This window comes from Salvelinus namaycush, chromosome 2 (assembly GCF_016432855.1).
Source record: "Salvelinus namaycush isolate Seneca chromosome 2, SaNama_1.0, whole genome shotgun sequence".
Classification (NCBI taxonomy): Eukaryota; Metazoa; Chordata; class Actinopteri; order Salmoniformes; family Salmonidae; genus Salvelinus; species Salvelinus namaycush.
In genome coordinates this window covers 25,030,392-25,052,710 of record NC_052308.1, presented here as the reverse complement: position 1 = coordinate 25,052,710, position 22,319 = coordinate 25,030,392, and the positions used below count along the sequence as shown (strand labels likewise).

General features: G+C 46.1%; 1 protein-coding gene across 1 annotated transcript in view; it reads right to left on the bottom strand.

Moving 5' to 3' along the window:
- dnah1 (dynein, axonemal, heavy chain 1) overlaps window positions 1-21,529 on the bottom strand; it is a 59,777-nt gene extending 38,248 nt beyond the window's left edge. Inside the window, exons 1-27 of the mRNA XM_038964508.1 lie at window positions 21,448-21,529; window positions 21,125-21,299; window positions 20,879-21,035; window positions 20,635-20,767; window positions 20,290-20,448; window positions 19,939-20,187; window positions 19,543-19,710; window positions 17,408-17,619; window positions 16,919-17,217; window positions 13,019-13,169; window positions 12,704-12,897; window positions 12,396-12,621; window positions 12,103-12,222; window positions 11,908-11,990; window positions 11,614-11,755; window positions 11,378-11,533; window positions 11,041-11,239; window positions 10,046-10,299; window positions 9,700-9,912; window positions 9,308-9,472; window positions 9,049-9,170; window positions 8,780-8,885; window positions 8,501-8,680; window positions 6,130-6,270; window positions 5,285-5,448; window positions 4,989-5,102; window positions 532-720 (exon numbers count right to left, since the gene is read on the bottom strand). Coding sequence (XP_038820436.1) covers window positions 532-720; window positions 4,989-5,102; window positions 5,285-5,448; window positions 6,130-6,270; window positions 8,501-8,680; window positions 8,780-8,885; window positions 9,049-9,170; window positions 9,308-9,472; window positions 9,700-9,912; window positions 10,046-10,299; window positions 11,041-11,239; window positions 11,378-11,533; window positions 11,614-11,755; window positions 11,908-11,990; window positions 12,103-12,222; window positions 12,396-12,621; window positions 12,704-12,897; window positions 13,019-13,169; window positions 16,919-17,217; window positions 17,408-17,619; window positions 19,543-19,710; window positions 19,939-20,187; window positions 20,290-20,448; window positions 20,635-20,767; window positions 20,879-21,035; window positions 21,125-21,299; window positions 21,448-21,529 — 4,553 coding nt within the window. The remainder of the gene's footprint in view (window positions 1-531; window positions 721-4,988; window positions 5,103-5,284; window positions 5,449-6,129; window positions 6,271-8,500; window positions 8,681-8,779; window positions 8,886-9,048; window positions 9,171-9,307; window positions 9,473-9,699; window positions 9,913-10,045; window positions 10,300-11,040; window positions 11,240-11,377; window positions 11,534-11,613; window positions 11,756-11,907; window positions 11,991-12,102; window positions 12,223-12,395; window positions 12,622-12,703; window positions 12,898-13,018; window positions 13,170-16,918; window positions 17,218-17,407; window positions 17,620-19,542; window positions 19,711-19,938; window positions 20,188-20,289; window positions 20,449-20,634; window positions 20,768-20,878; window positions 21,036-21,124; window positions 21,300-21,447) is intronic.
- Window positions 21,530-22,319: the final 790 nt, after the last annotated feature.

Below are 22,319 nucleotides of genomic sequence, written 5' to 3'. Positions count from 1 at the left end.
GAGAGATCCTTGATCGAAATCTGCTCCAGAGCGCACAGGACCTCAGACTGGGGCGAAGGTTCACCTTCCCACAGGACAATAACCCTAAGCACACAGCCACGACAATGCAGGAGTCAGCCAGGGCCCGGACTTGAACCCAATCGAACATCTCTGGAGAAACGTGAAAATAGCTGTGAAGCTGCACTCCCCATCCAACCTGACAGAGCTTGAGAGGATCTGCAGACAAGAATGGGAAAAACTCCCCAAATACAGGTGCCAAGACGGTAGCGTTATACCCAAGAAGACTCAAGGCTGTAATCGCTGCCAAAGGTGCTTCAACAATGTACTGAGTAAAGGGTCTGAATATTTATGGAAATGTAATATTTCAGTGTTTTATTTTTAATAAATGTGCTAAAAATTGCTTTGTCATTATGGGGTCTTGTGTGTAGATTGATGAGGAAAAAATACAATTTAATTAATTTTAGAATAAGGCTTGTGTTCTTTTGTAGCACATACAATTTATATTTTTACCAGTTTTATATAAGGACTAACCTGGCCAGTCCCTTGAGGAACTTGCCCATGGCGATGAAGTCCAGCTGATCCGAGCAGTTGAAGACTACAGTCTGGATAGCCAGGGCTTTCCCCAAGTCTTTAGTGGTCTCTGTCTTTCCTGTTCCTGCTGGACCCGCAGGGGCCCCTCCAAACTTCAGGTGCAGTGCCCCTGTCAGGGTCAGGTAGCACCTGAGAGGGTGAGGGAGAGAGGGGTGAGACCATACCCACAAACCCTAAATCCTTTATCGAACAGCCATGTGCAAGTATATCAGTCACCAGAGTTTTCATCAACTGGTTTTAGCTTGTTGTAGCCTGCCTGCTGCTAGCTTCACTGACAAACACTGGGATGGAATTTTATCTCCTGCTAGCTATTGTCACGTTCCTGACCTGTTTTCTGTTGTTTTGTATGTGTTTAGTTGGTCAGGACGTGAGCTGGGTGGGAATTCTATGTTGTGTGTCTAGTTTGTCTGTTTCTATGTCAGCCTAGTGTGGGTTCTCAATCAGAGACAGATGGTAGTCGTTGTCTCTGATTGAGACTCATATATAGGAGGCTTGTTTTGTGTTGGGATTTTGTGGGTGTTTGTTACCTGTCTCTGTGTTTGTGTTCTGCACCAGATAGGTCTGTATCGGTTTTGCACATTTGTTATTTTGTAGGTTGTTTGTAGTGTTTCTCTTGTGTTTGTATTAAACATGTTGAACACTAGCCGCGCTGCATTTTGGTCCTCTCCTTCACCCCTGGAAGAGAACCTTTACAGAAACACCCACCAAACCCGGACCAAGCAGCGTGGCAACGGGCAGCAGCAACAGCAGCAGCGGTACCAGGAGGAATGGTCATGGGAGGAAATCATAAACGGAAAAGGACCCTGGGCAAAGGTGGGAGAGAATCGCTGCTCTCGGGAGGAGAAGGAGGCAGCCACAGCCCAGGAGCGGTGGATTGAGGAGGCAGCACGTAAGAGAGGCTGGAAGCCCGAGAGGCTCACCCAAAAATTTCTTGGGGGGGGCTAAAGGGGAGTGTGGCGAAGCCGGGTTGGATACCTGAGCCAACTCCCCGGGCTTACCGTGGAGTGAGAGGGCGTCGTACTGGTCAGACACCGTGTTATGCGGTAAAGCGCACGGTGTCCCCAGTACGCGTGCTTAGCCCAGTGCGGGCTATTCCACCTTGCCGCACTGGGAGGGCTAGGTTGGGCATCGAGCTGGATGTCATGAAGCCGGCCCAACGTATCTGGCCTCCAGTACGTCTCCTCGGGCCGGCGTACATGGCACCAGCCTTACAGGTGGTGTCCCCGGTTCGCCTGCATAGCCCAGTGCGGGTTGTTCCACCTCGCCGCACTGGCAGGGCTACGGGGACCATTCAACCTGGTAAGGTTGGAGAGGCTCGGTGCTCAAGAGCGCGTGTCCTCCTTCACGGTCCGGTATATCCGGCGCCACCTTCCCGCCCCAGACCAGTACCACCAGTGCCTACACCACGCACCAGGCTTCCAGTGCATCTCCAGAGCCCTGTTCCTCCTCCCCGCACTCGCCCTGAGGTGCGTGCCCTCAGCCCGGTACCTCCAGTTCCGGCACAACGCATCAGGCCTATAGTGCGTCTCAGCCGGCCAGAGTCTGCCGTCTGCCCAGCGGCGCCTGAACTGCCCGTCTGCCCAGCGGCGCCTGAACTGCCCGTCTGCCCAACGCCGTCTGAACCGTCCGTCTGCCCAGCGCCGTCTGAGCCATCCGTCTGCCCAGCGCCGTCTGAGCCATCCGTCTGCCCAGCGCCGTCTGAGCCATCCGTCTGCCCAGCGCCGTCTGAGCCATCCGTCTGCCCAGCGCCATTAGAGCCGCCCGTCTGTCCCGAGCCATTAGAGCCGTCCGTCAGTCAGGAGCCGCTAGAGCCGTCCGTCAGTCAGGAGCTGCCAGAGCCGCCAGCCAGTCAGGAGCTGCCAGAGACGCCAGCCAGTCAGGAGCTGCCAGAGACGCCAGCCAGTCAGGAGCTGCCAGAGACGCCAGCCAGTCAGGAGCTGCCAGAGACGCCAGCCAGTCAGGAGCTGCCAGAGACGCCAGCCAGTCAGGAGCTGCCAGAGACGCCAGCCAGTCAGGAGCTGCCAGAGACGCCAGCCAGTCATGAGCTGCCCTCCAGTCATGAGCTGCCCTCCAGTCATGAGCTGCCCTCCAGTCATGAGCTGCCCTTCAGTCATGAGCTGCCCTTCAGTCATGAGCTGCCCTCCAGTCATGAGCTGCCCTCCAGTCATGAGCTGCCCTCCAGTCATGAGCTGCCCTCCAGTCATGAGCTGCCCTCCAGTCATGAGCTGCCCTTCAGTCATGAGCTGCCCTTCAGTCATGAGCTGCCCTCCAGTCATGAGCTGCCCTCCAGTCATGAGCTGCCCTCCAGTCATGAGCTGCCACTCAGTCCGGAGCTGCCACTCAGTCCGGAGCTGCCACTAGTCCGGAGTTGTCCCTCTGTCCTGAGCTACCTCTCTGTCCTGGGCTACCTCTCTGTCCTGGGCTACCTCTCTGTCCTGGGCTACCTCTCTGTCCTGGGCTACCTCTCTGTCCTGAGCTACCTCTTTGTCCTGAACTACCTCTCTGTCCTGAGTTGTCTCCTCTATTGTAGAGGGGAGTTGGTGAAGGTTCCTGGACCATGGTCGGGGGCGAGGGTCGCCACTCAAGGGACGCTAAGGAGGTGGACAAAGACAATGGTGGAGTGGTGCCCTCGTCCACCGCCGGAGCCGCCACCGCGGACAGATGCCCACCCAGACCCTCCCCTTGAGTTTTAGGGGTGCGCCCGGAGTTCGCACCTTGAGGGGGGGTTCTGTCACGTTCCTGACCTGTTTTCTGTTGTTTTGTATGTGTTTAGTTGGTCAGGACGTGAGCTGGGTGGGAATTCTATGTTGTGTGTCTAGTTTGTCTGTTTCTATGTCAGCCTAGTGTGGGTTCTCAATCAGAGACAGATGGTAGTCGTTGTCTCTGATTGAGACTCATATATAGGAGGCTTGTTTTGTGTTGGGATTTTGTGGGTGTTTGTTACCTGTCTCTGTGTTTGTGTTCTGCACCAGATAGGTCTGTATCGGTTTTGCACATTTGTTATTTTGTAGGTTGTTTGTAGTGTTTCTCTTGTGTTTGTATTAAACATGTTGAACACTAGCCGCGCTGCATTTTGGTCCTCTCCTTCACCCCTGGAAGAGAACCTTTACAGCTATAGATTTTGGGCACTGCACTTATAAACAGTGTGTAGCTTGTCACTTATTTACGATAGTTTAACAGCTTGCTGATAAGTTGTAGACATGTTCCCAGCAGTCAGTCTGTATTTCAGCATGTTTCCAAAGCACCAATTGCTATGTTGTAACGTTGGGGGGTCAGATAAATAAACAGCGCAGCAGCAGACTTGATACTGTAGACTCACGGTAGAGCACGTTGCTTGCTGCTTCATTAAAAATCATTCATTGTGATAAAATAATGTTACTAAAATAGCTAGCTAACTAGCTAGCTTGCGTATAGAAGCATCAGTGCATTTTACAGTAGCTAGCTAGCTTGCTTATAGAAGGAGAATTGCATTTAGTGTTGCACTAGCTGGTTGGTTAGCTTCTCTTTCATTTATATAGGTCAGTGACTGGCTCAGGCTCAGCTAGCAAGGTAATAATGGACAAGTTTTCAAGTACATGATCAAATTTCAGAAATACACTGGACTACTTTGCTAGGTGTAAACCGCTAGACTAAGACATCCTCAAAATTAAACTTGAAAATTAATTAATTACAGATTTCTTGATTTATCTTGATTTATTCTGACTGCTTTTGAGAGCGCCGCAGTAGTGACTGTTGATGCTTGGTAACATGCTAAGATTCATGGGAAGAAGTTGCTACCAAGGGCGCAGTCGGCATAGGATGCCCACTAAATAAAGAGGTTCCAAAAGGCGCCGTGGAGCCCTTGATGACTCGACAACTAGCATTTGAGATTGACTCGATTGACTCGTGAACACACATATCGAGTGATCTAGTGCTTGAAGTGCTCAGTGGTCGGTTTGAGTGACATTCAGCTTTAGATAGACATTGCATCATTGTATCTATCCCATTATGGTGTCTGTGAGAGCATCGCCAGCGCCATTGAGGCCGTCTCCATTTTGAAGTAGTCCATTTTCTACTTCTACTACTTCTATGAGTTGGCAAACAAACTGAACGGGTGTACACTGCCACCTAATGTGTGTTGTTTGAACAGGTTTAAAGTTATGGAATGTTTCATCACAAGTATAATTCATTGGCTGATCCTTCCTGGTCATCTAAATGGAATTATGTGATCCTTCCTTAATACATAGGAAGACCCACCCAATTGACTACTTCAAAATGGGGAAAGTCCTCAATGGTGCTGCCTATGCTAAAACGGGCTTTTGGGCACTAGAGTCCTCAATCTATCTCTATGGGTGAGACATGCTTTCATAACAAGGGCGGGAGTCATTGAGACCCAATGGCGGGTAGCCAAAGCTTACCGGTCTGTGAGTGGGGTGATGACCAGGCGTCCTGAGTTGCCCAGGTACTCATACCCATAGAGGAACTCTGCGTTCACCGCTCGGATATACAGGTCATTTCGAGCCCAGTAATACCTAGAAACAAATATTAATTAAGGGGAATCTGGAATGTTCACAGATTTTTGCATGTTATCTGCACACAATGGTTCAACCCAAATCGTTAGCTCTCTAAGGCTAATGATTTACTCTACGTTAGCTCTCGAACTCTCTAAGTACATCATATGAGCAGCAGGTATATTTTGTTGGGCAGGTCAAACCTGAGCTGGCTGATCCACTCAAAGTCATTGATGCTGGAGACGCCCTCCTCTACCAGCTTGGCTGCCACGTCCTTGGCATGGACCTCTATGACGATGAGGGCAGACAGAACGGCTCTCTGCATCTTAGACAGGCGGCCCCTCACCAGCTGCACCAGGTCTCCCAGCTACACCATAACAAAGGGGAGGACACTGTCAGTCACATATTCTCTTTCACATTCTTCACAATGATATCATAGCCCATTGAAGCCATACTGATGGTCCCAGTTGGTTCAGTAGGTAGATCATGGGGCTTGCAACACCAGGGTTGTGGGTTTGATTCCCGCAGAGAAAAACGTATGAACATTTATGCACTCACTCTACTGTAAGTCCCTCTGGATAAGAGCGTCTACTAAATGACTAAAATGTCAAATGTTTTCCATGCACATCTGAACTTCAGCTACAAAATAGACAGGTTGATTGTTTAGCAACAACTGACTTGTGCGCAACTATGGGCCAAACAGATGAGGTTGGCTTAGATTGACAACATGTAAGCTATATTTCGTCTCCAATGTTTATTGAAAACATAAATACATTTGCACAATAAGCACTTGTTGTCTCTCAAATACATTGTTACAGTTGTTGGTTAGCTAGCTAGCACACTTTAGCAATATGTATTAACATGAAATCAGTCAAAACACTTAAAAACAAGACACTTACGATTCCCCATGTGGCAGTTTCTTGTCATTCTTGCTAACAATCTGGCCATTCAGAATCACAACAATACACACATAGTTTTCGTAACGTTGTCAACTAACCCATCTATAGCCAGGGTCTAGCCAAGCTTTGGGAAAACTTAGGATACACACCTGTGTTTGTAGCTGGGGATAGAGTCGGTCAGTTAGGTCTCCCTGCTCCAGTGCATTTGACACCTCAGTGGTCCAGAAGGTCTGGCAGCCAGCGATCACCACCTGCCCAGGCCATGATAACACCCACTCTGTACGCGGTTGCTAAGGGGAAGGGACAGGAGGGCACACACACATCACAGTTGTCAGTGCGTTTCACAAAGCTTGGGCACCTTTTGTCAAATCCAAAAACCTTAGCCCAGTGTAACAGATGACAATACAGTAAGACAAAATCATGTTTGAACTGTGTAGTTTTCTGTCAACTGGTTGATATATTGGCAGTTGTGTGTATTCATGGCTGCCAAGGGAAGTCAGGCTTCCCCCGAAAACGGACCAAGAAAAAAACAATCATATCCATGGATATATACAAAGAAATGTAAATTGAAAAACGGTAAAACAAAATGAAGTGCTAGTTTGCAGTCTTTCCAGCTTCAGTTTGAAGTGATTGTGGTGTTAGATAGCTTTTCTGAACAACAGTGTCCTGACGAGTGAGCACATTTTCTATGCCAGGCGAAATCGCGCCTCATTAGCTCAATGTTCTGGCTGTAACATTATCCAAATAAATGTCACTAGAAAACAGCTTAAACAAATGCAAATGCAGCTACTTTGCTTTTATTCTGACTGCACTTTTTGACGTGACTGTAAGTTAGCCATAGTTGGCTAGATAGCAAGCAAGGGATAAGAACGTTGCTAGCTAGTATGGCAATGGAACATTTAGAAGGTATGACTGGGTCAAATCAAATCAAATCAAGTTTATTTTATATAGCCCTTCGTACATCAGCTAATATCTCGAAGTGCTGTACAGAAACCCAGCGTAAAACCCCAAACAGCAAGCAATACAGGTGTAGAAGCACGGTGGCTAGGAAAAACTCCCTAGAAAGGCCAAAACCTAGGAAGAAACCACGTCGCGTCCATAGATACAGAACAAAAAGACTGAAAGACTGGGTCACGTCTAAGGCAACGGAACTGATACAACGAACGACCAGACAGCCTGGGTAGCAACCCTAGAAAGCCTAACAACACTCATGCCAATATATCCTCCAAACATCGCCTTTTCGGCCATTATCACTTAAGTATCTGATGCTGTCTGGCCTAAAAATGTATGATATCATTGCCACCCACAGCATTGAATTCTATAGCAAGGGAAGCCAACAAGCATTTGGTCTCCCTTGATAAAAACATTCTAAAATAATAGCCAATGAGCTAAACTCAGTGAGCTCAACTGTGGTTGGTCCTGGCGAACCAAAAAAAAGTGTCAAGGGAAGTCAGTTCGGAATTATCTTCACACCAATCACATCACATCAAAAGCATAATGTAATTGACAGAAAAAAATTGAATTGTTGCATCTCGTTGTGTCGTTGTCTTCCGATGGCTGGCTAGCTAGCTAGTTAAAATCGTCCCTTTCCTAAATTAGACATGGATGGAGATAAGGATTTGGACTTTTACTTAATTCTCCGTACTGGCCAACGATTACAACGGTGAATCTGATCCAACTATAAATTAATACCTTGTGCCCCTGGACTGAGAGGATGGGAGTTCAATATGTAGCTAGATGTAGAAGACTAATATTAACTAGCTGGCTCATTGTTGCCCATTAAAGGAAGTTAGGTTAGCGAGCAAGCATTTTAGCCAGGTAGCCTAGGACAACAAAAATTAAAAGCGTTTACTGTATGACAGTCATAGACCATTTGGGCAACATGAAAGACAGGAGAATTGGCATTTCTCTACAAGTACGGCGAGTCTACATGTTTTTCTACTTGCACACACACACGCACATAAATCAGTACCATGGACAGCCACACATATTTAGCTTAGATTGATTGGTCTAAATTGTTTTTGGTATCTTTAAGTTGTCACTGTATTAGAACAAGCATAGGTGATTTGATGATATTGAAATGTTGAAGTTGAAATGGTGCTTGAATAGAGGAGGCATCTCCTGTTTTCTTTGTGACTTGCGGTAACTCTGTGGCTCTAAATCAGTAGTTGTTGACTAGTTCGAAAATGTCCGAAACATTAACTTGCTTGCCCATGCTGTAGGTCATGTAACTGTTACATTCAAATATCCTTTGTGGACTTCACCAGACAGATGTTGCTCTCCGGTTTTGTGATGAAACAACCATGTGGTTGAATTTATTCTGCCACAGTGTGACTGTTGTCTTCTTATTGTCTGGGCCTTAGGCCTATATATCACGGTGGCATATGAACTAACAGGTTATAGAGCAAACAACGCAATTATAACAACACATAGATTGTAATATGGCTTTTTCCCCCCTGGCTTGGCTTCCCCAGAAATTTTACCCATGCACTGCTACTGTAGATTTGGTAAGGGGCTGACCTGTGGGTAGACCTTCAGCGAGCGTTCAATGTTGTCCCTCAGACAGGCCTTCATAGACTTCTCCACCTCCCTCAGCCAGTCCTCCACATTCCCAGAGGGCCACACTGGCAGGCAGAGCTTGACCTCCTCCCCCTCCCCAGAGTACATATGAGTGATCTGCAGGTCTGACTGGAACTTAAGCTGTGGGACACAGAGAAGGAGAAGAGATAGAAAGAGATACAACTCGAGAAAAGGAATATTTGAAAAGGGGTGCAGGGGGATAGAGAGAGACAGACTAACCCGTGCAATGTTCTCGAAGCATTTGCGCAGATGAGGCTGTACTGCTGTGGGATCCTTGGTCTGGGAGAGAATCTCCAGGAGCTCGTCGTCAGACAGGAAATAGAACCTGCAAAGGCAAAAGTTCTCTATGTTGCCATTTCTGAGAAAGATCAATTCAAAGCTGTTTCTAATGGTATTAATCAACAACTATCGAATTCATCTGTAATACTGAATCTAAATAAACAGTCACATTGGTTAGAGCTGAAACACAGTCAATAGTGACAGCATACCTGGGGAAGGAGCCACGCTTGGTCTCTAGGTAGTCGCTCAGACCCTTCTGCACCAGCTCCAACAGCTTATTACAATCCCTCAGACTGTCCAACAGACGGGGGTCCGGGCACAGGTCAATCACCTAGACACACACATGCACGTACGCACACACACAATACACATTTCGTTTACACTCAGTATTAACACTGAACCTTATTGAAGTAAATCTAAGCATGATGTGGGTTGTTGTTGTATTGTGTTGTGATTACAGTATCTCACCTGTTTGTTGTCGTAGGCGCTCTTCATCACTTTCCTCCAGGTGCGCTCCATGGTCTGGTACCTCTTTCCCTCTACAGGCAACTGGCGGTTGATGTCGTCAGAGCTGAAGATAGGCTCCAGGTAAAGCCAGGAGCGCTGGCAGGTCAGCCACTCTTCCAGCACATCCTGCAAGCACCAGCAAAGGGCAGTCACACAACATTAATGAGGCTTTGAAACATCTCATGAAGAATGAACAACATCTACTACAGGGATTTTAAATGGGCCAAATGGGCCAATGGGCCAATCAGCCTTTTAAGGCTCTCCATTCACCTAGTAGGACACTTTCAATGTTACTTTAGCCTCCTTCTCCTTACAATGACACCCAGTCAGACTTATGTATCTTTCTGCTGTACCTGAGTCATCCTGAGCTTGCTCTCCCACGTGCTGATGCGTTCCTCAAATGGTTTCTTGTAGGGGGAGAAAGACATGCTCTGGGTCATGACTATGTGGTCATCCAGCAGCTGTGACGCCTCGTCTGGGCTCTTCAGGATGTAAGTGCCCGTCTCCTTGTAGGGCAACACCTCGAAGGCCACCGTCGACCACTCATGCTCCATCTTATCCAGAGCCTGAATGGGGAGAGGGAGGACAGGGACACATTCAGTTCAGTCCAAAATTAGGATATTAGATAACTGTGTCCGTCAGCGCTATTGGCTAAAACAGATATTAGCCACTTTATTACTGCCTGCAGTTATCCAGTACCTGTTCGATGGCGTACTCCTTCCCTGCCACCTCGGCCACCCGTGCTATCTCATCCACATGGTCCTGCAGGCCTAGCTCCAGGCAACGGGAGAAAGTGAGGTTGGCCTTGGGCTTGACATTCATGTGGATGCGGTCTGACAGCAGCTGCCAGTGTCTGCCCCTCATCCCAGGATTCCTCAGGCCCTGGATCAGAGGGATGTAGGGACGGAAGTCATCTATCTTCCCCCGGATGTCAGAAGCCACCTCCTGACACGCTGGTGTGTGTGTGTAGGTAGGTAGGGAGGGAGAGAGAGAAGGAAAGAGGTAGAGAGACAGATCTTTTTCCCCTTGCCACTCATTGATTCTTGCTTTTGGGAGGTTAAGGCCATGGTTATGTTAAGGACTTTGTATACAAATCAGATTTGATTACTTGATAAAGCGTCACTCACCGGCAGTGGTGTAAAGTACTTAAGTAAAAATACTTTAAAGTACTACTTAAGTCATTTTGGGGGGTATCTGTATTTTACTTTACTATTTATATTTTTGGCAACTTTTACTTTTACTTCACTACATTCCTAAAGAAAGTAATGTGCTTTTTTTTTTACTCCATACATTTTCCCTGACACCCAAAAGTGCTTGTTACATTTTGACAGGAAAATGGTCCAATTCACACACTTATCAAGAGATCATCCCTGGTCTTCCCTACTGCCTCTGATCTGGCAGACTCACTAAACACAAATGCTTTGTTTATAAATTATGTCCAAGTGTTGGAGTGTGCCCCTGGCTATCCGTCAATAAAAAATAAAAAATGGTGCCGTCTGGTTTGCTTAATATAAGGAACTTGAAATGATTTATACTTATACTTTTGATACTTAAGTATATTTAAAACCAAATACGTTTAGACTTTTACTCAAGTAGTATTTTACTGGGTGACTTTCACTTGATTCATTTTCGATTAAGGTATCTTTACTTTTACTCAAGTATGACAATTGAGTACTTTTTCCACCACTGCTCACCGGGGATGTCCTTGAACATTTTGACACACTTGTGCATGGTCTTGAAGGCGTCTGTGACGTTGCGCTCCAGCTGCTCGGGGTCAATGATGGAAAGGGGGTCATTGTGCCAGCTCTCGTGCCACCGCAGCCAGTCTGACGTGGTGGTCCACAGGTCTCTGAATGGCTGGAAGTCCCTGATCAGCTTCTGCAGACGGTCGTACTGCAACACAGACACAGCCGCCAGTCAGTACAAGTCAGTCTTTGTTTTTACATGTTGGTTGATTGCTCAACAAAAGCATAGTCTATATCAAGGAGAAGCCATTGGGGAGGCAGATCGAGTCAGTAACGCCACACTCACGTTGGTGACAGGGATGCCAAACAGACGGTCCCGGTTGTTGTATGTCTGGGCCATGGTCTGGGACTCCTTCAGCTGCTTGCCCACGCGTCGTACCTCGTTGGCCACCTCGTGGGCTCGGCTGATGTCCGTGTACCCAGAAAAGCCAGCCACCACCATCTGCAACAACATATGCAGAGGCAGGCAACAGAAAAGGGTCATTTTTTTCCAAAGGCTAGGGATTTGAAAGCATGGCTCACCTGTAGAGAGTCCAGGCGCTCCTGGAAGTTGTTCTGGTCAGCCTGCTGGATCTTGTTGAAGCGTTCTTCATCCTCAACATGCTGGGACGACACCGTCTCCATCTGGGTCACAATCTTATGTGGCCACCCAATGGCTGTCCACCTGCACAGCAAAAGGGACAGACACTCACGCTCTCACTTTCAGCATTCACTCAAACCTATTTACTTCCTACACTCCTAGTTTGACCTCTCGTTCTCACTCCAATACAAAATCAGTATGTCAATCTTTCAACGTGTTGTAACAGCCAGCCTTACTTTCCATTGAAGTCCTCATTTGACAGGGTGTAGAAGAACTCATCGATCAACTCGTAGTCTGACATGGCTTTGAATAGGAGCTCCTGAGGAAAGTGACACACAAAATGAGAACTCTCTAATCAAGAGGATGATCTTTACAGTACCAAAAATGATGTATTCTATTCTCTGCAAGTCTGTATCATTTATTCTCTGTACCTCATGGGCCTTGAGCTGATCTGAGATCTGCTTCATCCATTCACGTTGGTCGGTCAGCTCCTCAATGCTGTTCGGCTTCTCATGCAGCTTCCTGCTGACAGCCTTACACTCTTCACATGCCTGGAAACAAACAAAACACACAGTACAGACTGGTATGAGCCAAATACTAACAAACATATCTGCACTTAACATCACATGCAATGCCTACTAAACAACGTTGACCATTGTACATCCTCAAGTATGATATTCCTGTACTTTGCTACACAAATCTATTGAAAAGACTTGAGACTTACGTCCTCCACTTGCTTGCGGAGTTTGAGGGCAAGCCGGTCGAGCACGGCGTTAGCCAGGGCTCTGCGTTTCTTGGACAGGCTCTGGCGGACACTCTCCACGCTGACGGTGAAGGGGCCGATGACGATGGAGGATGGGAAGGAGTGGTCTAGACGCTCCTTCTCCTTTAGGTGCTGTACCACCTCCCTCTTCACCTCCTGGGGAGTCTGCTCCTCCTGGCTGTGGGCCCTGGGACACATACACACAAAGACTTAGTTACAGACATAGTCACAAGTGCTACAACTACAAGTTCTACTGAGACAGGTCTTACTTAAGGAAGGTCTCTATGTCTGAGTTGTGCAGCTCTAGGTATCTCTCATACTCGCGGGCGTAGGCCCGGAGTGGGATGGCAGCCTGTCGCAGAGCGGCACGGACCCTCTCCCTCAGCTCTGCCACCGCAGGCTCCCACAGACCCACTGACTCCAACAGAGGAGTGCCACTGATGAACATCTTCTGCATCACAAACTGAGAGACACAGAAAGCCATCATCATATACGGCAGAAGTGTGAAACAAATAAATTCTAACTTCATTACTGTAATTTAAATAAATTGTCAAAATGATGGAATGCATGGTGTCTTGTCTTGCCTTATCCAGCTGAGGTACATTGTGGGTGGAAAGGATCCCCTTATCAAACAGGGTAATGATGGAAGTCTCAAAATTCTCCAGAGGAGTGCTGTAGTGGACCCCAGTCACATCCAGAACCAGATCTACCAAGAACAGCGGGTTCTTCTTCGGCCTGTGGAGATACATAGGAGTGCATAACTAAAATGCTGACCACACCGCTCGCGTTGCGTGCGCAAGCGTTGCAAAATAAATGTACACATACATGTTGTTCAATCATTTAATCTAAACTGCTCGCGCTCGTCAACGAGCGTCTGCGTAGCCAGGCGGTAAAATAGAACTTGGCTAAATGTCCATGAATGTTTCATGTGTTTCGACCTGTCCCCAAATTAATATAATAATAAATATCAGAGTTCGTTTTGATATTTCAACCTGCGTGTCTGGAGCGCGTTTGGTGTGGATGCCCATAGCCACAGTAGCTGCCATGTGAACCAAACAAACAGACTTTCTAGTTTAGCTAACCAAACCATCAGTCCTAGCTTGCTACTATGGAAATCGAATTCAACAATGCCAATGTTTTCAATTCGAATTTTGGTTTCAAAAGCAGCTCAAACAAAACACGTAAGAATGAACTATAGCCATTGAATTCTACCGTGCTCATATAACGTGCGTTATAGGAAAATAATGCACACTCTAGAAAGCCCTTCAAGCCAATCAGAAACAAGTATTCAATGCCATGGTAAAATTTACCAAATAAGGCACGAGGGGTGTGGTATTTGGCCAATATACCACGGCTAAGAGTTGTTCTTAGTCACGACGCATCATGGAGTGCCTGGACACAGCACTTAGCCATAGTACACTGCTCAAAAAAATAAAGGGAACACTTAAACAACACAATGTAACTCCAAGTCAATCACACTTCTGTGAAATCAAACTGTCCACTTAGGAAGCAACACTGATTGACAATACATTTCACATGCTGTTGTGCAAATGGAATAGACAAAAGGTGGAAATTATGCACATTTGTGGCCTGCTGGAGGTCATTTTGCAGGGCTCTGGCAGAGCTCCTCCTTGCACAAAGGCGGAGGTAGCGGTCCTGCTGCTGGGTTGTTGCCCTCCTACGGCCTCCTCCACGTCTCCTGATGTACTGGCCTGTCTCCTGGTAGCGCCTCCATGCTCTGGACACTACGCTGACAGACACAGCAAACCTTCTTGCCACAGCTCGCATTGATGTGCCATCCTGGATGAGCTGCACTACCTGAGCCACTTGTGTGGGTTGTAGACTCCGTCTCATGCTACCACTAGAGTGAAAGCACTGCCAGCATTCAAAAGTGACCAAAACATCAGCCAGGAAGCATAGGAACTGAGAAGTGGTCTGTGGTCACCACCTGCAGAACCACTCCTTTATTGGGGGTGTCTTGCTAATTGCCTATAATTTCCACCTTTTGTCTATTCCATTTGCACAACAGCATGTGAAATTTATTGTCAATCAGTGTTGCTTCCTAAGTGGACAGTTTGATTTCACAGAAGTGTGATTGACTTGGAGTTACATTGTGTTGTTTAAGTGTTCCCTTTATTTTTTTGAGCAGTGTATATTGGCCATATTCCACAAACCCCCGAGGTGCCTTATTGCTATTATAAACTGGTTACCAACGTAATTAGAGCAGTAAAAATAAATGTTTTGTCATACCCATGGTATACGGTCTGATATACCACGGCTGTCAGCCAATCAACATTCAGGTCTCAAACCACCCAGTTTACAATTTAAAATAATCTTATTTTATATATTTTACATTTGATAAGGTCACAGAGAGGGCCAAAGCTAATTACAGACACCTGTGATAATCTGAAGTACCCAGAGGTGAAAGAAATGCACACCTATTTAGGCGAGGTGCTGGCTAGCGGAGTGGAACACACCTGTGTCTGTCTTTTGATACTATATAAATGAGTCACCCAACAGTGTTTGTCATTATACCCTGATGAAGAGAGCTTGTCTGTCGAAACGTTGGACATAAAATATTTTTGTATCTGAGCTCCTAGAGTGTGCGGCTCTCCTTTATTTAAAAAAATCTGAAGTACCCAAAAAGGCCACAAGATATCATGTGATAAAAACTAAACTCAGCAAAAAAAGAAACGTCCCTTTTTCAGGACCCTGTCTTTCAAAGATAATTCGTAAAAATCCAAATAACTAGAAAGGGCTTTCACAGATCTTCATTGCAAAGGGTTTAAATACTGTTTCCCATGCTTATTCAATGAACCATAAACAATTAATGAACATGCACCTGTGGAACGGTCGTTAAGACACTAACAGCTTACAGACGGTAGGCAATTAAGGTCACAGTTATGAAAACTTAGAACACTAAAGAGGCCTTTCTACTGACACTGAAAAACACAAAAAGAAAGATGTCCAGGGTCCCTGCTCATCTGCGTGAACGTGACTTAGGCATGCTGCAAGGAGGCATGAGGAATGCAGATGTGGCCAGGACAATAAATTGCAATGTCCGTACTGTGAGACGGCTAAGACAGCGCTACAGGGAGACAGGACGGACAGCTGATCGTCCTTGCAGTGGCAGACCACGTGTAACAACACCTGCACAGGACCGGTACATCCGAACATCACACCTGCAGGACAGGTACAGGATGGCAACAACAACTGCCTGAGTTACACCAGGAACCAGGAATCCCTCCATCAGTGCTCAGACTGTCCGCAATAGGCTGAGAGAGGCTGGACTGAGAGCTTGTAGGCCTGTTGTAAGGCAGGTCCTCACCAGACATCAACGGCAACGACGTCACCTATGGGCACAAACCAGACAGGACTGGCAAAAAGTGCTCTTCATTGACGAGTCACGGTTTTGTCCCACCAGGGGTGATGGTCGGATTCGTATTTATCGTCGAAGGAATGAGTGTTGCACCGAGGCCTGTACTCTGGAGCGGGATCGATTTGGAGGTGGAGGGTCATGGTCTGGGGCGGTCTGTCACAGCATCATCAGAATGAGCTTGTTGTCATTGCAGGCAATCTCAACGCTGTGCGTTACAGGGAAGACATCCTCCTACCTCATGTGGTACCCTTCCTGCGGGCTCATCCTGACATGACCCTCCAGCATGACAATTCCACCAGCCATACTGCTCGTTCTGTGCGTTATTTCCTGCAAGACAGGAATGTCAGTGTTCTGCCATGGCCAGCGAAGAGCCCGGATCTCAATCCCATTGAGCACGTCTGGGACCTGTTGGATCGGAGGGTGAGGGCTAGGGCTATTCCCCCCCAGAAATGTCCGGGAACTTTTTTTAAAACATGCATTTATTTTTATTTCACCTTTATTTAACCAGGTAGGCCAGTTGATAACAAGTTCTCATTTACAACTGCGACCTGGCCAAGATGAAGCAAAACAGTGCGACACAAACAACCCAGAGTTACACATGGAATAAACAAACGTACAGTCAATAACACAATAGAAACGTCTATATACAGTGTGTGCAAATGTAGTAAGATTAGGGAGATATAAGGAGATGAGGAGATGCACTGCAGTACTTAATGCAGCTGGTGGCCACACCAGATACTGACTGTTACTTTTGATTTTGACCCCCCCTTTGTTTAGGGACACATTATTCCATTTCTGTTAGTCACATGTCTGTGGAACTTGTTCAGTTTATGTCTCAGTTGATGAATCATGTTATGTTTATACAAATATTTACACATGTTAAGTTTGCTGAACATAAACGCAGTTGACATTCAAAGGAAGTTTATTTTTTTGCTGAGTTTATTAAAAAACTTGAAAGTTACCAGAATCGGGTAGTTTACTTGTAAACTTCTAAAGTTACCAGTAATATACCCTCACTTTGCAACCCTATGAGGGAGACAAATAAATAGAGAGTAGTTAGAAAGAAAGAGAGAGCAATAGAGACAGAGTGGTGATGTGATCTCACTTGTAGGGGCTGTTGATGAGGTTGGAGCCCCAGGTCAGGTCCTGTGGGCAGTGGAGAACACTGTGGCAGGCATCCAGCAGCAGCTGAGCCAGGCTGACCAGGGAGTCCTGCACCAGGAAGCGCAGTGAGTCCTGCAGGCTGTAGCGCACCAGGGCCATGAGGCTGCACAGCTTGGACATCCTGTACACCTCCCAGCGGGACTCCGTCAGACTAAACCAGCCAGGGCCCACGTCTCTCAGGCTGGTGTGGATGCCCTTACACAGGGTGGTCACCCATGAGTCCCGCAGGAACAGCTGCACCTAAGGGGCCACGAGGGACCAGGGATGGGTTAGCTTTTGATGTGTATGGCTTTCAATGTATGGCAGTGTATGGCTGCTAGTAACTGTCTTGAATTTCACAACAACTAGAATTCTTCAAAGATATTCTTCAGAGAGCAGGACTGATGCCAGCAGAGTATCATAATGTTTCTAGGGCTGTGTGTTACAATACCTGTGCATGTGTCTGAGACTGGGTGAGCTCAAACTCCTCTAGACGCAACGACTTGGTGAAGGTGACATGGAACAGACTCATAGCAGCCACCCTGTTGCACTCGCCCCGCACTTTGGACAAGGCAGAGATCACCTCCGGCTTGGTGAGCAGGGAGTTGAAGGCAAACGCAGCACGGTTCTTCTCAAAGGGGTATGTAGGGACAGACACAAAGCCTGTGGACATGTCAGGTGTACAATGTTTAAGAGGTGTCATTACAGGTGTCATCGACTGCTCATCTCGTAAACCCATTTCTGTCAGGGTTCACAAAGAGACCCTGGCCCCCTGAACCCAATCTTATATCTTACTAGTAGAGGGATGGGCTTTTATTACCCCCTTTTCCTCCCCAATTTCACTTCTTAACACTTTAACACTTAACCTGGAAGCCAGCTGCACTAATGTGTTGGAGGAAACACCGTTCAACTGATGACTGAAGTCTGTCTACAGGCGCCCGGCCCGTCACAAGTAGTCGCCAGAGCGCGATGAGCCAAGTAAAGCCCATCCCCGGCAAAACTCTCCCCTAACCTTGACAATGCTGGGCCAATTGTGCGCCGCCCTATGGGACTCCCGTTCACGGCCGGTTGTGACACAGCTTGGGATTGAACCCGGGTCTGTAGTGACGCCTCAAGCAGTGCGATGCAGTGCCTTAGACCGCTGTGCCACTCGGGAGGCCGGGGATGGTCATTTTAAATGTTTCACTATTCCAATAATATCATGATTTTTTTTCAGATACCCCCCTGCCTGCAGTTCTCCGGTAGTTATTGGAAACAGTGGGTTGAGCCAGTGGGTTGAGCCACCCAAAAGGTACCGATTAGATGATTCCATCCGCAACATTTCAAGCTAGCTGCGGTGTGAGCTTACGGAACGTTCTTAACGCCGTTACATCAGAGCTGCAGGTAGCCTAGCAGTTAAGAGCATTAGCCAACTAGGTGAAAAATCTGCTAAATGACTAAAATGTTAAATGTACATCAGGTCTTGTGGAACCTCCTGTGTGCGCATGTAATTGCTATTTGAAGAGGAGAAAATAGCATATCGTTGTCAGGGCTGACTGGAGGGCTAAATGCGCTAGCTCATGGCACCGTCATAAAAACTACATTCAAAAGTTTGTTGTTTTATTAAATAAAGGAAATTCAAATGTCATGGTATATCCCTGTATGTATCAATGTCACAAAGATAATTTAATTTAGACAAAGCTTTTTCATTGTTATAATCCCACATGAAAAAATACTATAGTATTCTCTGTAATGTTTTTGCGGACTTTACTGTAGTATTCACTGTAGTATTGCAGACATGGCTTTAGTATACTGTAGTATTCACCATTTACTATTGTATAAATACTGAAAAAAACGGTAGTATATACTATAGTAATTTCTTTAGTGTTTTTGCGGACTGTAGTATACTGTAGTATTTACTGTAGTGTTTTTGCAGACCTTACTGTAGTATTTACTATCGTGTTTTTGTTATATTATCTTTGACATAGCAGTGGGGGCTTCCTTGAGGAAACCTATTGGACAAAATACTCAAAGAGCACATTTTCCATAACCTATACGTAAGTAGGACTGAGGTCTGAATGGATAGTTCAGAGCTTCTGCTCGTATCTATAACCTGTAGGGAACAAAATATATGGTCTATACTTGTCATGTAGGTTTCTCACTTATGGGTGGCACAAATTGGGATATGGGAGAGGAGAATGGGAATGGGCAGGGTATATACAAATTAAATACTGTAGCACATGCTATAGTAATTACTGTAGTGTTTTTGCGGACTGTAGAGTTTTTGAGGTCATTACTGTAGTATTTACTGTCGTGTTTTTGCGGTCTGTAGTATACTGTACTATTTATTATAGTATTCTAGTATATTACAAAACGATATATAGTAAATACTACACGATCGAGGGATACAACAGTGTGTAGAATAGTATTCTACAATATACTAGTTTACTACATAATTATATAGTAAGTACTGTACTATTCTATAGTAAACTGTAGTATAACACTCACACAAGTAATCGAACACTAACGTCCACCCCGTTTGGATATTCGAATAAACATGCCCATCCTTAGGTCTTACATCTCCAAAAAACCCTCCAGTGAACTCACCATTCTGGGGCACACGTTCTGGCTCTCTCTGGGGCAGGGTGATGTGGGAGAAATCCTCAGGGTTGGTGAGCACTACCCTATCAAAGCTGATCCGGTTCATGGTGCGGTCATACTCCAGATTGATCTCCTTCTCCAGACGTACAATACACTCCTGCAGCCTGCCACCACAACACATTACACAGAAATGCATCCTAAAGGTAATGCTCCATTTACTGTACAGTATTATGCACAATTCAGTCTCCTGACATTCATATCCTGCTCTTATTCAATAAACACAGCCTGATGGTCAGTCTGCTTTAGAAAAAAGATAGCTAAACAGTCTCTACCATGAATGAAAGGCTAACTGTAAAATATGAGTATTAGATTAGAAAATGAGGGATGTCTCTCACAGTTTGAGTCGAAGGCCAGGTGTAGAGAGGGCATGCTCTTTGACACGGGCAAGACTTTGTGCATTGAGAGACGAGGTGCCACTCCACACTGGCATACAGTCTACAGACAGGTGGTAGAGCAGCAGGGCCTCTGTGTTCTCTCTGCAGCGCTGGGCAAACTGCACCCGCTGGGAAAACAGACGAGGGTCCTCTGCACTGAACAGCAGCCTGATCCTGGAAATCCAGTACTGAGTGGCTGACAGCAGAAACACACCTACTAAAGTCAAGGAGATGGGACAGAGAATGAGACTTTGTGTATGCTGTATACAGGTCAAGAAAATACTGCATTGATACACTAGAAGTGGTAATAAACTATTACTTGTTCTCTGTCCTTCGGTTAGGACTGGTTTTCCATTGGCATCCCTCACTCTGCCATTCTTGTCGGCCTTCTGGACCAGATAAAGCCCTTTCTCCTGGTTGTAGTCAAGAACCCCAACAAACTGCCAGCTGTACTCCAGGTTGGGGCTTTTGGGGTCCTCTACAGAACCAGAGAAGAAAAGAGAGAGGAAACTGTCTAACTATTTTCTGTTCTCATGATGCAGAATGATGATATGGTACACTGTTCACTACAACAGACAGAACTTGTAGGATACAATAATTTCTATTTGGGACATCCCTATGTAAACAGCTAATTCAAATTAAGAGCTATTATCAAAGCACCAACCTGGTGGTATCTTGTCAGTGGTGGGCAGCAGAGCTTTGGCAGGTATGGGTTTCTGATCAGTTGATCCGTTTTCATAGCCAAGGGCAAGCCAGTCTTGAGGAGTGCGACAGTCAAACTCCTCATTGTCAAACACCTAGGGGAGAAAACCAAGAAAGACGAGTGAGTCAAACAAGGACCACAATGTGATAGTGTTTTATTAACGAAAAATGTATGTTTTAACTATGAAGATGTTTGAGGAGCTCACCTCCAGAGGTAGGTAGTTTGAGACAGGTGGGGGTGGATTCTCTGGTGTGGTCACATGTTCTTCAATGCTATGGTGTCGAGGCATCAGGAGGTTGGAGTCTATGCCTTGCTCTGTCAGGAGCTGTGCAATATCCAGCTTCAGGTACTCCCGTCTGCGCCTGAGAAGAGACACAACACATGTCAGAGCATTCACTTCCCCATACTGTGTGCGTGTGTATTTAGCTGTGACCCTCACAGATGCACACACCTCTCTATCTCTATCTTGCGGGGGTGCTGTCCAGGCAGGCTGTGGTAGGGCAGCTGGACTTTGGCTGTGTAACCTCCAGTGGAGAAGTCCGTGTGCTGCTGGTGCTGGGTGGTGGGTCCATGCTTGTCCCTCTCAACCAGACTGTGCAGGTCAGACGGAGTCCGGAATGTGGTTACTGAGGAACAGAATACATATGTGCCCAAATAAATCAATTGTTATTTACAGAATATACCAATACATATTTACACATACACAAATGTAAAGTAGCTGATGTATTTTAGTGTGATTTTTATCATCCAACAGGCCCTGGGTAAAAGTCTCACCTTTAGGAGTATTGGACTCATAGCTCGCTTGACACAGTAAGCTCTGTTGGGTTTCTGGCCCATCTGTACAGGACTGATACATGAATAGGCAGTTAGTGTAAGCTCATAACTTCATAAAATATTTCTTAGAACAAACATATCACAGGGTAGTGTTTTTAGCTGCCCTCTGACTACAGTTGAATGTGTAGGCTAATTATTACCTGTAGGTGGGGTTTTGCTGCTGTAGTGATGAGCTCGGAGTAGTACCCTTTCTGTTCAATCACAGGGTACTTTCTGACAGGGAGGAGTTTGCTCCTGTGACTTTGCAGTGGGGGTAACTTGTGTTCTGCAGGTTTGCTAGGGGTGTGTGGCACAAATACACCAACCCCATGGGGATGGTTTTGGGGAACATACTTTGCTTCCATCTTCAGACACACATCTGTAGATGTCTGCCTCAAGAAATAAGCGTTAGTAAGCATTCCAGCACGCGCTTCTTTGTAGCTACAAGTATTTATTATTTTCAATGCGCAACCCATTCTTTCATCATGACAGATAGACCTGGACAATCGCAAATGCCTAATTTGCTATTACATAACTAGCTAGAGAACTTAGACATTCTGCTAATTTAGGACAAAAGCACTTGAAATGAATGCATTTCATGGACTAGCATCTAAATTGACGTTGGCTGATGACCTTGCTGGCTGGCTAGCTAGCTAGCTAACGTTAGTTAGAAAACACAGAACGTAGGCTACATGATGGAGTAAATAATATCGTTAGAAACTTTATAACAGGCTGTATATATTAAAGAACATTAAACCTTAAATAGCCCTCGGAGATGCTATGAGTTTTAATAGACAAAACTTGCCACTTGTTAACTTCAAATTCACCTTCAA